Source organism: Ranitomeya imitator, chromosome 9, assembly GCF_032444005.1.
Source record: "Ranitomeya imitator isolate aRanImi1 chromosome 9, aRanImi1.pri, whole genome shotgun sequence".
Taxonomy (NCBI): domain Eukaryota; kingdom Metazoa; phylum Chordata; class Amphibia; order Anura; family Dendrobatidae; genus Ranitomeya; species Ranitomeya imitator.
In genome coordinates this window covers 152829762-152844648 of record NC_091290.1, presented here as the reverse complement: position 1 = coordinate 152844648, position 14887 = coordinate 152829762, and the positions used below count along the sequence as shown (strand labels likewise).

Here is a 14887-nt window from a genome sequence, read left to right as displayed (position 1 = left end):
CCTGTACACCGCCCCTGTATTAATTATAAGGGTACTACGGAATCTGATAGCATGGGATAAAGCCAGTCTGAGAGCAAAGTTGCAACAAAAGATGTATTTACTCAAAAACAGAAATGTAAACAGAACTAACAGATATTCCTGCAATAGTAACGAGGTCCTCAGCTCTATGTAGAAAATCACAGCAAACTGAGTAGCGGGGCGCGACCGCTAATGTGAACCAGTCCAGCAAGGAAATAATGTGGAAGCAAACAAGACACTTAAACGAGGAAGTCCAATAAAGTTATAGTGTGAATGCACACAGTACTTAGATGGTGAAGTCTAGCAAAACTTGCTCACACGTGTGCACAGTACTTTTTAGTAGGAGTCCAATTGTTCACAGATGATGCGTCCTGTGAATGACGTCCTGGAAAAGAGAGGACGAGGGGAGAAAGAGGGAGAGCGCTATCTAAGCGTAGTAGATGAGTACATCTTTCTTGGAGAGAAAAGCACAGCTTGAATCTTGCTCACCTGGTGTGGTTGTGCAAAGAGGTACAACACTGGGAAAAGTTTGGTACACAAAGGAAATCCTTCCACTAGTGTGCTGCACGTCGCAGCAGTTCCAGAGGCGAGAGGTAGCTGAATGGGGTGAAGCAGACCACCGAGTAGAGAGCAGCAGAAGCAGGGAGTTAGCCAGCAAACAGGCAGATGCTCAGGAGTCAGCAGCACAAAATACTCAAGCACAGGTGAACACAAGACCCGGACTTAAATAGTCAGGACAGACAGGAAGTTCCATGACAGGGCGAGATTCAAGACTCCATCTCGGATCAGGGCAAACAGACACCAGGAAAGTCCGGAATCCTTACATTACTCCCACCTCAGAAGCGGTCTCAGGACGGTCCAGGAACAGGCTTGTCAGGATATTTCTGATGGAACAGAGTAATTTTTTGAGGAGCACAGATGTTGCCCACCGGCTCCCAAGAGTTCTCCTCAGACGGATATCCTTGCCATTTGATGACGTACTGCAGTTGATTCCTGCGGATCCTGGAGTCCAGAATCTTCTCTACCACAAACTGTTCTTGTCCATCCACTAACACAGGCTGAGGAGGAGGTGTATTCCGACCCTGAAATGTATTTGGAGACACCGGTTTTAACAGGGAGACATGAAACACAGGATGTACCTTCAAGGTTCTTGGCAACTTCAGACGACAGGCAACGGAACTCACAGTCCCAGAGATCTTGAACGGGCCGATGAACTTTTGTCCGAGTTTCTGTGATAGAATGTTCAATCTCAGATTTTTAGTAGATAACCAGAATCCCCTACCTTGAACATAGGTGCAGGCTTCCGAAACCTGTCGGCAGATCTCTTATATCTCTCTTGTGCAGTAGACAGTGATTCCTTTAGGGTTTCCAGATTCTGTCTCATTGCCGCCAACGTCTCATGAACTGCAGGCACCGGTGCGTTGATCGGGGATCTGGGCAGAATACTGGGATGATAACCTAGGTTGGCAAAGAAAGGTGTTACCTTTGTAGAAGAACTCAGAGTTGTTATAACAGAATTCTGCGAGCAGGAGCAACTCCAACCAGTCATCCCGAGAATGGTTGATATAACATCGAAGATACTGTTCCAGAGTCTGATTCGTCCGTTCTGTTTGCCTATTAGTCTGAGGATGGTATGCAGAGGACAGACAAACATTAACACCAAGCGAATCACAGAATCCTTTCCAGAACTTGGACGTAAACTGCACTCCCCGATCTGAGATGACTTCGTCCGGAACTCCATGGAGCCAAAAGACATTCTGGATGACCAGATCCGCCGTCTCCTTGGCTGAAGGAAGACCATTGCAGGGAATGAAGTGGTCAGCCTTGGTAAGGCGATCTACAACCACCAGAATAGACTTTTTTCCCCCAGAGGTGGGCAATTCAACTATAAAGTCCATTGAAATAGACCCCCAAGGACGAGAGGGGACAGGTAGTGGTTGAAGCAGTCCAGTAGGTGATACACGAGGAGTCTTGAAACGTGCACATACCTCACAAGAGAGAACATAACTTTTCATGTCCTTCAGACAGGTAGGCAACCAAAAAAAAAAACAGCTCAGAAACTCCTGTGTCTTCTGTACCCCCCGATGACCCGCCAACTTGGAATCATGGACAAACTTGAGGACCTGCAGCTTTACGGCCTCTGGAACGTATAAACGTTGATCCCGGACCCACATACCGTTTCTGAGAACCAAGTTCACATCAGCAGTATGATTGGCGAGAAATGGGTCTGCGTCGTAGGCATCCTTAATGGTCTTCCATAAGTCCTTATTCTAAATGACTCCGATAAAGTTGGCATCAGACTGGACGGTCTTAGACGGGGTCCCAGGTACGGAATCCATGGCATGGATTCGGGACAAAGCATCCGCTTTCCCATTACGTGAACCTGGGTGGTACGAAATGACACAATTAAATTGATTAAAAAATAGAATCCAACGAGCCTGCCGTGGAGAAAGACATCTCACAGATCTAAGGAACTCCAGGTTGCGATGATCCGTGAGCACAATAACCTGTTGTGATGCCCCCTTGCAGATGATGTCTCCATTCCTTAAATGCAGAGATAATGGCAAGAAGCTCCTTATCTCCCACATCGTAGTTCTTTTCTGCAGCGGAGAGTCTACGAGAAAAGAAAGCACACGGATGTAACAAGCTTTTCTCTCCCGTTCTCTGTGAGAGGATGGCCCCCAGAGCACAATCCGAAGCATCCACTTCTACGATGAACGGAAGTGCTGGGTTTGGGTGAATTAGTACAGGTGCAGATGTAAACCGGGATTTAAGACAATCAAAAGCTTCCTGAGCCAGTGCGGACCACAAGAAAGTATTTTCCTTCTTAGTTAGCTGTGTAATGGGTTGCACAATTTCAGAGAAATTACGAATAAATCGTCTATAAAAGTTTGCGAATCCGATGAAATGCTGTACCTCCTTGACATTTTTAGGTGCGGGCCAATCAAGAATAGCCTGGATCTTACTTGCCTTCATGTTAAGCCCCTGTGGCGAGATGACATACCCCAGGAACTGAATCTCTGTGCGATGGAATTCACATTTCTCAGGCTTAATGTAGAGGCGATTCTCATTTAGACGCCTCAGAACAGTCTTCACATGCTCCTGATGTTCCTGCAAAGAGTCAGAAAAAATTAAGATGTCATCCAGGTAGATCACGACAAAATGGTCCAATAGATCTCTGAAAATATCATTAGCCAGATGTTGGAAGGTTGCCAGAGCATTGCAGAGACCAAAAGGCATCACCAGATATTCGGAATGCCCATAACGACATCTAAATGCAGTCTTCCATTCATCTCCAGAGCGGATCCTAATTAAATTATATGCTCCCCGAAGATCTAACTTGGAGATCTTGGCCTGTCGCACTCTTTCCAGCAGTTCAGGGATCAACGGCAAAGAGTAGCGATTCCGAAGTCACCTTATTGAGCTCCCGGTAGTTGATACATGGTCTAAGAGTTCCATCCTTCTTAACGAAAAAGATGGGTGCTCCTGCCGGTGATGAGGAGGGGCGAAAAAAACCCTTAGCCAAATTCTCATCGATGTATTCCTTTAAAGCCTTCAGCTCCGGAACTGCAAGTGGGTAGACATTCTTAAAAGGAATAGCGGCCCCCGGAAGCAGCTCAATGGGACAATCATACGGTCTGTGAGGAGGAAGCTGGTCTGCCATCTTCTTCTCACAAATGTCCGAAAATTCACTATACACAGATGGTAAAGTAGATACCTCAGTGGCACATTTCGTATCTCGAAGACTCACTAGGCCTGTTACCGGTGTCTCCTTTGATGGAAAAGTGATTTCCTTGGTCTCCCAGTTGATAATAGGATTTTGTGACTGCAGCCATGGAATCCCCAAAATTTAAGGGAAATGTGGTGAAGAGATCAACATAAATGGCAGCATTTCCTGATGATCAGGGTCTATGAAGATTTCCAGAAGTACAGTCTCTTGATCTACTGGTCCAGAGACTAGAGGGGAGCCATCCACCGTTTCCATAGTTACCGGGGTGGCTCTCTGCTGGATCCCTATGCCATGTTCCCGGGCAAATGTTAAGTCCATAAAATTTCCTCCTTCCCCTGAATCCACCATAGCTGCACAGGGAATCCATTGACCGGATCTTAATAGGAAGGGAGCAATGGTTGTCCTTACGCTCCAGCGTCTTGGGAGAGGCAGTCATAGACAGAGTGAAAAATGGCATTCACAGCAAAACTAGACTCAGATGTAATGGATTTAGCATCCTGATTATCAAATTCCCCAACCGTGGCCAGTATCTTGCGGGGCCGCTTGGGACAATTGATAAGAAAGTGATCTGACTGACCGCAGTAAAAGCACAGACTTTCCCGGAAACGATGCTCCCTGCGCTCGATACTCTCGCGCCGCTGTAGTGCATCCACCTTCATGGGAACTGTTTCAGCCTCCCAAGAGGATTTGCCTGACGGTTCTTTAGAAGGAAGGGAAGAGTTAGTGACACGATTAGAGGCTGCAAATCTCTCCTGTCTACGCTCAGTAACACGTATATCTATGCGTACACAATGCTGTATAAAAGCGTCCAACTCTTCCGGTGCATCTGCATGAGCTCGTTCATCCTTTAAGACATTAGACAATCCCCTCTTAAAAATGGGTAATTGGGCATAACTGTCCCAAATCGTATCCACCGCCAGCCGTCTAAACTCAGTAGCGTATTCAATGACAGGACGCTTACCCTGACGTAGTGATAACAAGGCGGTTTCAGCTGTAGTGCGACGATTAGGGTCATCAAACATCATAGACATTGCAGCAAGAAAATCATCTAGGTTATTCAGTCGAGGGTCACGAGTCTCCATCAGCGGATTTGCCCATGCGAGAGCTCGGGAAGTGAGCAACATGATAATACATAAAACCTTGGATCGATCAGTAAGGAAATGGGCGGCATGCACATCAAAATACAAAAGGCATTGGTTTACAAACCCATGAAACTTGTAACGATCCCCACTAAACCTAAATGGTGGTAACTTAGGAGGAGTAATTGGCTGTGGTTGTACTGGGGGTGGAGGAGCTCGTGCAGTCATCTGCCACCTGATTACCTAAGTCCTGAAGAGCCTGTCCAAAATGAGCCTCCCAGTTAGCAACCTTGTTTTGCAATGCCTCAATATCCCCTGTAAAGAGTGGATCATAGAGAACAGCTGATCCATCTTTGTCTCAGTCGACATTATCCCAGCAGATTCCTTTAAAGGCTTGAGTATCCTGTAATAATTATATGGGTACTACGGAATCTGATAGCATGGGCTAAAGCCAGTCTGAGAGCAAAGTTGCAACAAAAGATGTATTTACTCAAAAAACAAATGTAAACAGAACAGATATTTCTGCAATTGTAACGAGGTCCTCCGCTCTATATAGAGAATCACAGCAAACAGAATAGCGAACAAAACATGGTACAGATATTCCTGCAATAGTAACGAGGTCCTCAGCTCTATGTAGAAAATCACAGCAAACTGAGTAGCGGGGCGCGACCGCTAATGTGAACCAGTCCAGCAAGGAAATTATGTGGACGCAAACAAGACACTTGAACGAGGAAGTCCAATAAAGTTATAGTGCAAATACACACAGTACTTAGATGATGAAGTCCAGCAAACTTGCTCACACGTGTGCACAGTACTTGTTAGTAGGAGTCCAATTGTTCACAGATGATGCGTCATGTGAATGACGTCCTAGAAAAGAGAGGACGAGGGGAGAAAAGGGGAGAGCGCTATCTAAGCGTAGTAGATGAGTACATCTTTCTTGGAGAGAAAAGCACAGCTTGAATCTTGCTCACCTGGTGTGGTTGTGCAAAGAGGTACAACACTGGGAAAAGTTTTGTACAACTAAGGAAATCCTTCCACTAGTGTGCTGCACGTCGCAGCAGTTCCAGAGGCGAGAGGTAGCTGAATGGGGTGAAGCAGACCACCGAGTAGAGAGCAGCAGAAGCAGGGAGTTAGCCAGCAAGCAGGCAGATGCTTAGGAGCCAGCAGCACAAAATACTCAAGCACAGGTGAGTAGAAGACCCGGACTTAAATAGTCAGGACAGACAGGAAGTTCCATGACAGGGCGAGTTCCAAGACTCCATCTTGGATCAGGGCGAACAGACACCAGGAAAGTCCGGAATCCTTACACCGCCGTCCCCAGCTGTGAGGTGGAATCTCAGCCTTTGGGCGTCACTGACAGCAAGCAGAGATCTTGACATGAAGCAGAATACAGGAGAATGTCGTCCAGCGCCAGGCCGATGTTCTGCAGCAGCGGTCATTGCACATGGCGGGCGGCTCCAGCACGGGGAGGGTTAACCCCTCATCAATCCTTTTCCTGCAGATGAACTTGGGGAGGGTGAAGACATCTAAAACCAACCAGGTGTCAAATCTCTTAATCCTGTCACTATGGAGACGGACGAGAGCCGATAATCTCGCACCGTCGCCGACTGTCCCAGCAGGCACTACACCCCGATTAGGAGGAGGATGGGAGTAGTGGTCCGGGCCGCATATCCCACCGAGGTCATCTTTATCGGAGTGCAAGCTCTCGTGTTCGCCTCCATTAATAAAGCACAGAAGGAAGGTTTGTGACTTTCCTGAAACTTCAGATGAGAACATTTCCCCAAATTAAGAGGTCGTCCTGCCCCCACAGAAAATCCTTATAATATATAAGACATCATTTATCACAGGCAGCCGATCTCCCGCCCCAGAAGACCCTACAGGAAACGATCAGAGCGGTGTGTGAAGGGGGCTGGCTAAGACGGCCCCCTCCTAAAATCACAGGATAGAAAGAAGGGGTTGTCTGCTCATTACAATACCTAAGCCCCCTCATCTATAATGGCCGAGGTGTAGACAGAAGGGGGCTGGCTTAGGTAGATATGAGGTGGCCGGTCACACACTGCTCTGGTCGCTGCTAACACAGGAAACTGGAAGGATTGGGCATCAAGTTTAAAGGGGAAAATAAACTTCTTAAAAACTTTTTGTAAGCTGTTTAGTGGTTTTGATCGGTGGGTCCAGCAGGCGACACTCGGCTGTGTGAACAGCGACTGCAACACACGAGAACTGTCAGAAGTTTCCCAACTTTTTCATGGCTTGGCTATACTTTATAGTGTTAAAGTTTCACTTTGAGACTTATGGGAAAGTCACAGAACTTCTCATCCAGCGATGAAACTTCAGCTGGAGACATTTCTGAGAACATTGCTGCGGGTGAGGCCGAGATGGGGGTAAATCAATGACGACGGGTGCACAAAGGCGGCTACACTAATATCCCCAAACTGTCTATTACCAGTAGTAAGGTCCCCTCCCCCGCCCCTCTGCAGCCGCCCTCTACACCACGGAGCCACCACCCTCTACGCCACGGAGCCACCACCCTCTACGCCACGGAGCCACCACCCTCCACACCACGGAGCCACCGCCATCTACAGAGACAAACGAGTTCAATACTTTATTTCACAAATCAGTGCATAAGAGAACTCCAATCATCCACAGCTCCAGAGACATCAGAACGGCGATCCCGGGATGATGGATTTACAATGAAGAGGGAATGATGGCAGCCGCCTCCGCGCCCGATTGCAGGGATATGGTCATGCTGGGACATTCGTGTCTTATATGGGCCGTAAGAAGGAGAAGCAGCGACTACTCTGCACGAGGCTGCTCATCCTGGTTATCAACTGACCGAGCAACAGCCTAGACCTCAGCACACCCGGCAGTGCGATACACAGCCAGCCACCTGTACTGCAAAGCAGATCCAGCCCCCACACTGCAGCCAGACCCCTATATTGTACAGCCAGCCCCCTGTACTGTACAGCAGAGCCAGCCAGACCCCTATATTGTACAGCCAGCCCCCCCACTACAGCAATGCACAGCCAGCCCCCTGTACTGCACATCAGAGCCAGCCCCCATACAGCACAGCCAGACCATTAAATTGTACATCCAGCCCCCCAACAGCAATGCACAGCCAGCCCCCCATATTGCACAGCAGAGCCATCCCTTCCATACTGCACAGAGCAGAGCCAGCCCCTTCCCCATACTGCAAAGCCAGACCCCCCAGCAATGCACAGCCAGCTACCACCCAGGTTGCAAATCGCACCCCTTTCTGCACAGGCACCCCCCTATTACACGTCAGGTAACACTATGCAATGTACTCCTTTCACATCCAGAGCTGCATCCACAGCCCTGCTGGCTTACTGTCAGCGCTCAGGCTGATGCAGATGAACAATTCAGGAGGGGCTTCCTGCCTGGGGGGGCACTCTCTGTTTGGGGTCTGTGCAGAACATGCTCCGCTGCATTGTGGTACCTGTAGTACTGCTGTCTGGGACATTAAGCTAAGGCACTGCATGATGGGAGTTGTAGTGTCCTGTCATAGATCAATGCATTAGGTGCCTGTGCCAAAGCTGTATGACATTTCAGTGAACTGTCGGCTAGCTGTGTTGTGAATGCAGCTCTGGTAGTGACTGGAGAATAGGAGCTGATACAGCAGAATTATGAATGCAGCTCTGGATGTGACTGATGTTTCGCCAACTGAACAAGTCTTGGACGAAGATTTAACCGTTAATATGACGTGTAAGGTGGAGCGGAGGCTGCCCGATTGACCACGGGGGAGGGGAGGACGGAGAGGACATGGATGTGATGGCAGCGAGGAAAGAATGAGGCGAGATAAATGCGGAGCGATGCGCAGAGCCTGCAGCCGCCATGCACCCGTGGGGCAGGACCTGCATGCTGACACCTTCCACAGTGAACCCTGGGCTCCCATCATCCATCAATAAAACCTTCTACCCAAATCTCATCCATAAAAAATCTTTACACGAGAACTAAAAAAAAAAAAACAAAAACACAAGAATCCGGACCCTGTAGCAGAATAAAAGCCCCTCAGCCCCTGGGGCGTCTCCGCAGCGAGCACTAAAGTGTCGTCATTAAAAACCCAGAATGGCAGAAGCCGCCGGCCGGATTTGTCTTTTTGGTCGTTGATTTGATTTTGTGCAGACGATTCCTGCGCCGTCCCATAAATACGGATTCCGGGAAAGTCAGGAACAATTCACACTGAGAACTCGGTGCCTCCTTTCCGGCCTCGTAGCAAACGTCTGGCGGGGAGACCGGCAAAGGGGTTAATCCACAGGAAAGATGGCTGCCCCCCGAAGACGGATCTCATCCCGTCCCAGCGCAGCCGCCGCTCCCAGGTTGGCTTCTCACTCTTCAGTCGCTCGATTTCCTGCCGGCAAGAAAAGAAATTAGTGACCGATACTTAGCCATTCATGAGCGCGGGAAAGCTGGGTGACAACCTCTGCTAGGGCATGGAATGGGTCACTAAAGGTTGTCAGCGCGCTGCCCCAGAGAGAGGACGCTTCCCTCATCCTGCGTGGATACACTCCTATACACCAGACACATGCAGGAGCCTAGGAAAGCCGGGTGACATCACATATGGGAGCCGTGGGCGATACAGGCTGTCACCCAGCTTTCCCAGGCTCCTGACCGGACATCTGTACTGCAGGCAGTGCACATTGACATCAAAGATCGTGACGCAGGGGGGACGGGACGCGACACAGACGCAGGGGGGACGGGACGCGACACAGACGCAGGGGGGACGGGACGCGACACAGACGCAGGGGGGACGGGACGCGACACAGACGCAGGGGGGACGGGACGCGACACAGACGCAGGGGGGACGGGACGCGACACAGACGCAGGGGGGACGGGACGCGACAGACGCAGGGGGGACGGGACGCGACAGACGCAGGGGGGACGGGACGCGACAGACGCAGGGGGGACGGGACGCGACAGACGCAGGGGGGACGGGACGCGACAGACGCAGGGGGGACGGGACGCGACAGACGCAGGGGGGACGGGACGCGACAGACGCAGGGGGGACGGGACGCGACAGACGCAGGGGGGACGGGACGCGACAGACGCAGGGGGGACGGGACGCGACAGACGCAGGGGGGACGGGACGCGACAGACGCAGGGGGGACGGGACGCGACAGACGCAGGGGGGACGGGACGCGACAGACGCAGGGGGGACGGGACGCGACAGACGCAGGGGGGACGGGACGCGACAGACGCAGGGGGGACGGGACGCGACAGACGCAGGGGGGACGGGACGCGACAGACGCAGGGGGGACGGGACGCGACAGACGCAGGGGGGACGGGACGCGACAGACGCAGGGGGGACGGGACGCGACAGACGCAGGGGGGACGGGACGCGACAGACGCAGGGGGGACGGGACGCGACAGACGCAGGGGGGACGGGACGCGACAGACGCAGGGGGGACGGGACGCGACAGACGCAGGGGGGACGGGACGCGACAGACGCAGGGGGGACGGGACGCGACAGACGCAGGGGGGACGGGACGCGACAGACGCAGGGGGGACGGGACGCGACAGACGCAGGGGGGACGGGACGCGACAGACGCAGGGGGGACGGGACGCGACAGACGCAGGGGGGACGGGACGCGACAGACGCAGGGGGGACGGGACGCGACAGACGCAGGGGGGACGGGACGCGACAGACGCAGGGGGGACGGGACGCGACAGACGCAGGGGGGACGGGACGCGACAGACGCAGGGGGGACGGGACGCGACAGACGCAGGGGGGACGGGACGCGACAGACGCAGGGGGGACGGGACGCGACAGACGCAGGGGGGACGGGACGCGACAGACGCAGGGGGGACGGGACGCGACAGACGCAGGGGGGACGGGACGCGACAGACGCAGGGGGGACGGGACACGACACAGACGCAGGGGGGACGGGACACGACACAGACGCAGGGGGGACGGGACACGACACAGACGCAGGGGGGACGGGACACGACACAGACGCAGGGGGGGGGGGGGGACACATACCGTCTCATCATTGCATATCGAGTGGATCTGGGTCCCAAACATGACAGCGGTGAAGGTGAGGAAGAGGAGCCCCTCCAGGCAGAGGAAGATCATGAGGATGACCGTGACCGGGGGTGAGAAGGAGCTGCAGTCTGCGGGGCGAGAAACAGCGCAGGATTACACACAGAGAAGAAACAGCTGCCTGACCGGCGGGCACCCAATATACAGGGGGGCTAAGGAGCAACCGGAGAGATACAAGGGGGCATCTAATACACAGGGGTCTGGGGAGCAACCGGAGAGATACATGGGGGCATCTGATATACAGGAGGGCTGGGGAGCAACCGCAGAGATACAAGGGGGCATCTAATATACAGGGGGCTGGGGAGCAACCGCAGAGATACAAGGGGGCATCTAATATACAGGGGGCTGGGGAGCAACCGGAGAGATACATGGGGGCATCTAATATACAGGGGGGCTGGGGAGGAACCAGAGAGATACATGGGGGCATCTAATATACAGGGGGCTGGGGAGCAACCGGAGAGATACATGGGGGCATCTAATATACAGGGGGCTGGGGAGCAACCGCAGAGATACATGGGGGCATCTAATATACAGGGGGCTGGGGAGCAACCGGAGAGATACAAGGGGGCATCTAATATACAGGGGTCTGGGGAGCAACCGCAGAGATACATGGGGGCATCTAATATACAGGGGGCTGGGGAGCAACCGCAGAGATACATGGGGGCATCTAATATACAGGGGGCTGGGGAGCAACCGGAGAGATACAAGGGGGCATCTAATATACAGGGGTCTGGGGAGCAACCGCAGAGATACATGGGGGCATCTAATATACAGGGGGCTGGGGAGCAACCGAAGAGATACAAGGGGGCATCTAATATACAGGGGTCTGGGGAGCAACCGGAGAGATACAAGGGGGCATCTAATATACAGGGGTCTGGGGAGCAACCAGAGAGATACAAGGGGGCATCTAATATACAGGGGTCTGGAGAGCAACCGGAGAGATACAAGGGGGCATCTAATATACAGGGGGCTGGGGAGCAACCGGAGAGATACATGGGAGCATCTAATATACAGGGGGGCTGGGGAGCAACCGGAGAGATACATGGGGGCATCTAATATACAGGGGGCTGGGGAGCAACCGGAGAGATACATGGGGGCATCTAATATACAGGGGGCTGGGGAGCAACCGGAGAGATACATGGGGGCATCTAATATACAGGGGGCTGGGGAGCAACCGGAGAGATACATGGGGGCATCTAATATACAGGGGTCTGGGGAGCAACCGGAGAGATACATGGGGGCATCTAATATACAGGAGGCTGGAGAGCAACCGCAGAGATACATGGGGGCATCTAATATACAGGAGGCTGGGGAGCAACCGCAGAGATACATGGGGGCATCTAATATACAGGGGGCTGGGGAGCAACCGCAGAGATACAAGGAGGCATCTAATATACAGGGAGGCTGGAGAGCAACCGGAGAGATACAAGGGGGCATCTAATATACAGGGGGGCTGGGGAGCAACCGGAGAGATACATGGGGGCATCTAATATACAGGGGGCTGGGGAGCAACCAGAGAGATACATGGGAGCATCTAATATACAGGGGGGCTGGGGAGCAACCGGAGAGATACAAGGAGGCATCTAATATACAGGGGGCTGGGGAGCAACCGGAGAGATACAAGGGGGCATCTAATATACAGGGGGCTGGAGAGCAACCGGAGAGATACATGGGAGCATCTAATATACAGGGGTGCTGGGGAGCAACCGGAGAGATACATGGGGGCATCTAATATACAGGGGGCTGGGGAGCAACCGGAGAGATACATGGGGGCATCTAATATACAGGGAGCTGGAGAGCAACCGCAGAGATACAAGGGGGCATCTAATATACAGGGGGCTGGGGAGCAACCGGAGAGATACAAGGGGGCATCTAATATACAGGGGGCTGGGGAGCAACCACAGAGATACAAGGGGGCATCTAATATACAGGGGGGCTGGAGAGCAACCGGAGAGATACATGGGAGCATCTAATATACAGGGGTGCTGGGGAGCAACCGGAGAGATACATGGGGGCATCTAATATACAGGGGGCTGGGGAGCAACCGGAGAGATACATGGGGGCATCTAATATACAGGGGTCTGGGGAGCAACCGGAGAGATACATGGGGGCATCTAATATACAGGAGGCTGGAGAGCAACCGCAGAGATACATGGGGGCATCTAATATACAGGAGGCTGGGGAGCAACCGGAGAGATACAAGGAGGCATCTAATATACAGGGGGCTGGGGAGCAACCGGAGAGATACAAGGGGGCATCTAATATACAGGGGGCTGGAGAGCAACCGGAGAGATACATGGGAGCATCTAATATACAGGGGTGCTGGGGAGCAACCGGAGAGATACATGGGGGCATCTAATATACAGGGGGCTGGAGAGCAACCGCAGAGATACAAGGGGGCATCTAATATACAGGGGGCTGGGGAGCAACCGGAGAGATACAAGGGGGCATCTAATATACAGGGGGCTGGGGAGCAACCACAGAGATACAAGGGGGCATCTAATATACAGGGGGCTGGGGAGCAACCGGAGAGATACATGGGGGCATCTAATATACAGGGAGCTGGAGAGCAACCGCAGAGATACAAGGGGGCATCTAATATACAGGGGGCTGGGGAGCAACCGGAGAGATACAAGGGGGCATCTAATATACAGGGGGCTGGGGAGCAACCACAGAGATACAAGGGGGCATCTAATATACAGGGGGGCTGGAGAGCAACCGGAGAGATACATGGGAGCATCTAATATACAGGGGTGCTGGGGAGCAACCGGAGAGATACATGGGGGCATCTAATATACAGGGGGCTGGGGAGCAACCGGAGAGATACATGGGGGCATCTAATATACAGGGGTCTGGGGAGCAACCGGAGAGATACATGGGGGCATCTAATATACAGGGGGCTGGGGAGCAACCGGAGAGATACATGGGGGCATCTAATATACAGGGGTCTGGGGAGCAACCGGAGAGATACATGAGGGCATCTAATATACAGGAGGCTGGGGAGCAACCGCAGAGATACATGGGGGCATCTAATATACAGGGGGCTGGGGAGCAACCAGAGAGATACATGGGGGCATCTAATATACAGGGGGCTGGGGAGCAACCGCAGAGATACAAGGAGGCATCTAATATACAGGGAGGCTGGAGAGCAACCGGAGAGATACATGGGGGCATCTAATATACAGGGGGCTGGGGAGCAACCGGAGAGATACAAGGGGGCATCTAATATACAGGGGTCTGGGGAGCAACCGGAGAGATACAAGGGGGCATCTAATATACAGGGGGCTGGGGAGCAACCGGAGAGATACATGGGGGCATCTCATATACAGGGGGCTGGGGAGCAACCGGAGAGATACAAGGGGGCATCTAATATACAGGGGGCTGGGGAGCAACCGGAGAGATACAAGGGGGCATCTAATATACAGGGGGCTGGGGAGCAACCGGAGAGATACAAGGGGGCATCTAATATACAGGGGGCTGGGGAGCAACCGGAGAGATACAAGGGGGCATCTAATATACAGGGGGCTGGGGAGCAACCGGAGAGATACAAGGGGGCATCTAATATACAGGGAGCTGGAAAGCAACCGCAGAGATACAAGGAGGCATCTAATATACAGGGGGCTGGGGAGCAACCGGAGAGATACAAGGGGGCATCTAATATACAGGGGGCTGGGGAGCAACCGGAGAGATACATGGGGGCATCTAATATACAGGGAGCTGGAGAGCAACCGCAGAGATACAAGGAGGCATCTAATATACAGGGGGCTGGGGAGCAACCGGAGAGATACAAGGAGGCATCTAATATACAGGAGGCTGGGGAGCAACCGGAGAGATACAAGGGGGCATCTAATATACAGGGGGCTGGGGAGCAACCACAGAGATACAAGGGGGCATCTAATATACAGGGGGGCTGGAGAGCAACCGGAGAGATACAAGGGGGCATCTAATATACAGGGGGGCTAGAGAGCAACCGCAGAGATACAAGGGGGCATCTAATATACAGGG

The 14887-nt window shown here is 52.8% G+C and overlaps 1 protein-coding gene across 1 annotated transcript in view; it reads right to left on the bottom strand.

Moving 5' to 3' along the window:
* Nucleotides 1–7404: 7404 nt before the first annotated feature.
* Nucleotides 7405–14887, bottom strand: part of ZDHHC7 (zinc finger DHHC-type palmitoyltransferase 7) — a 41537-nt gene continuing 34054 nt past the window's right edge. The window contains exons 7-8 of the mRNA XM_069739464.1: nucleotides 10823–10953; nucleotides 7405–9193 (exon numbers count right to left, since the gene is read on the bottom strand). Of these exons, the coding sequence (XP_069595565.1) occupies nucleotides 9020–9193; nucleotides 10823–10953 (305 nt within the window). The 3' untranslated portion in view covers nucleotides 7405–9019. The remainder of the gene's footprint in view (nucleotides 9194–10822; nucleotides 10954–14887) is intronic.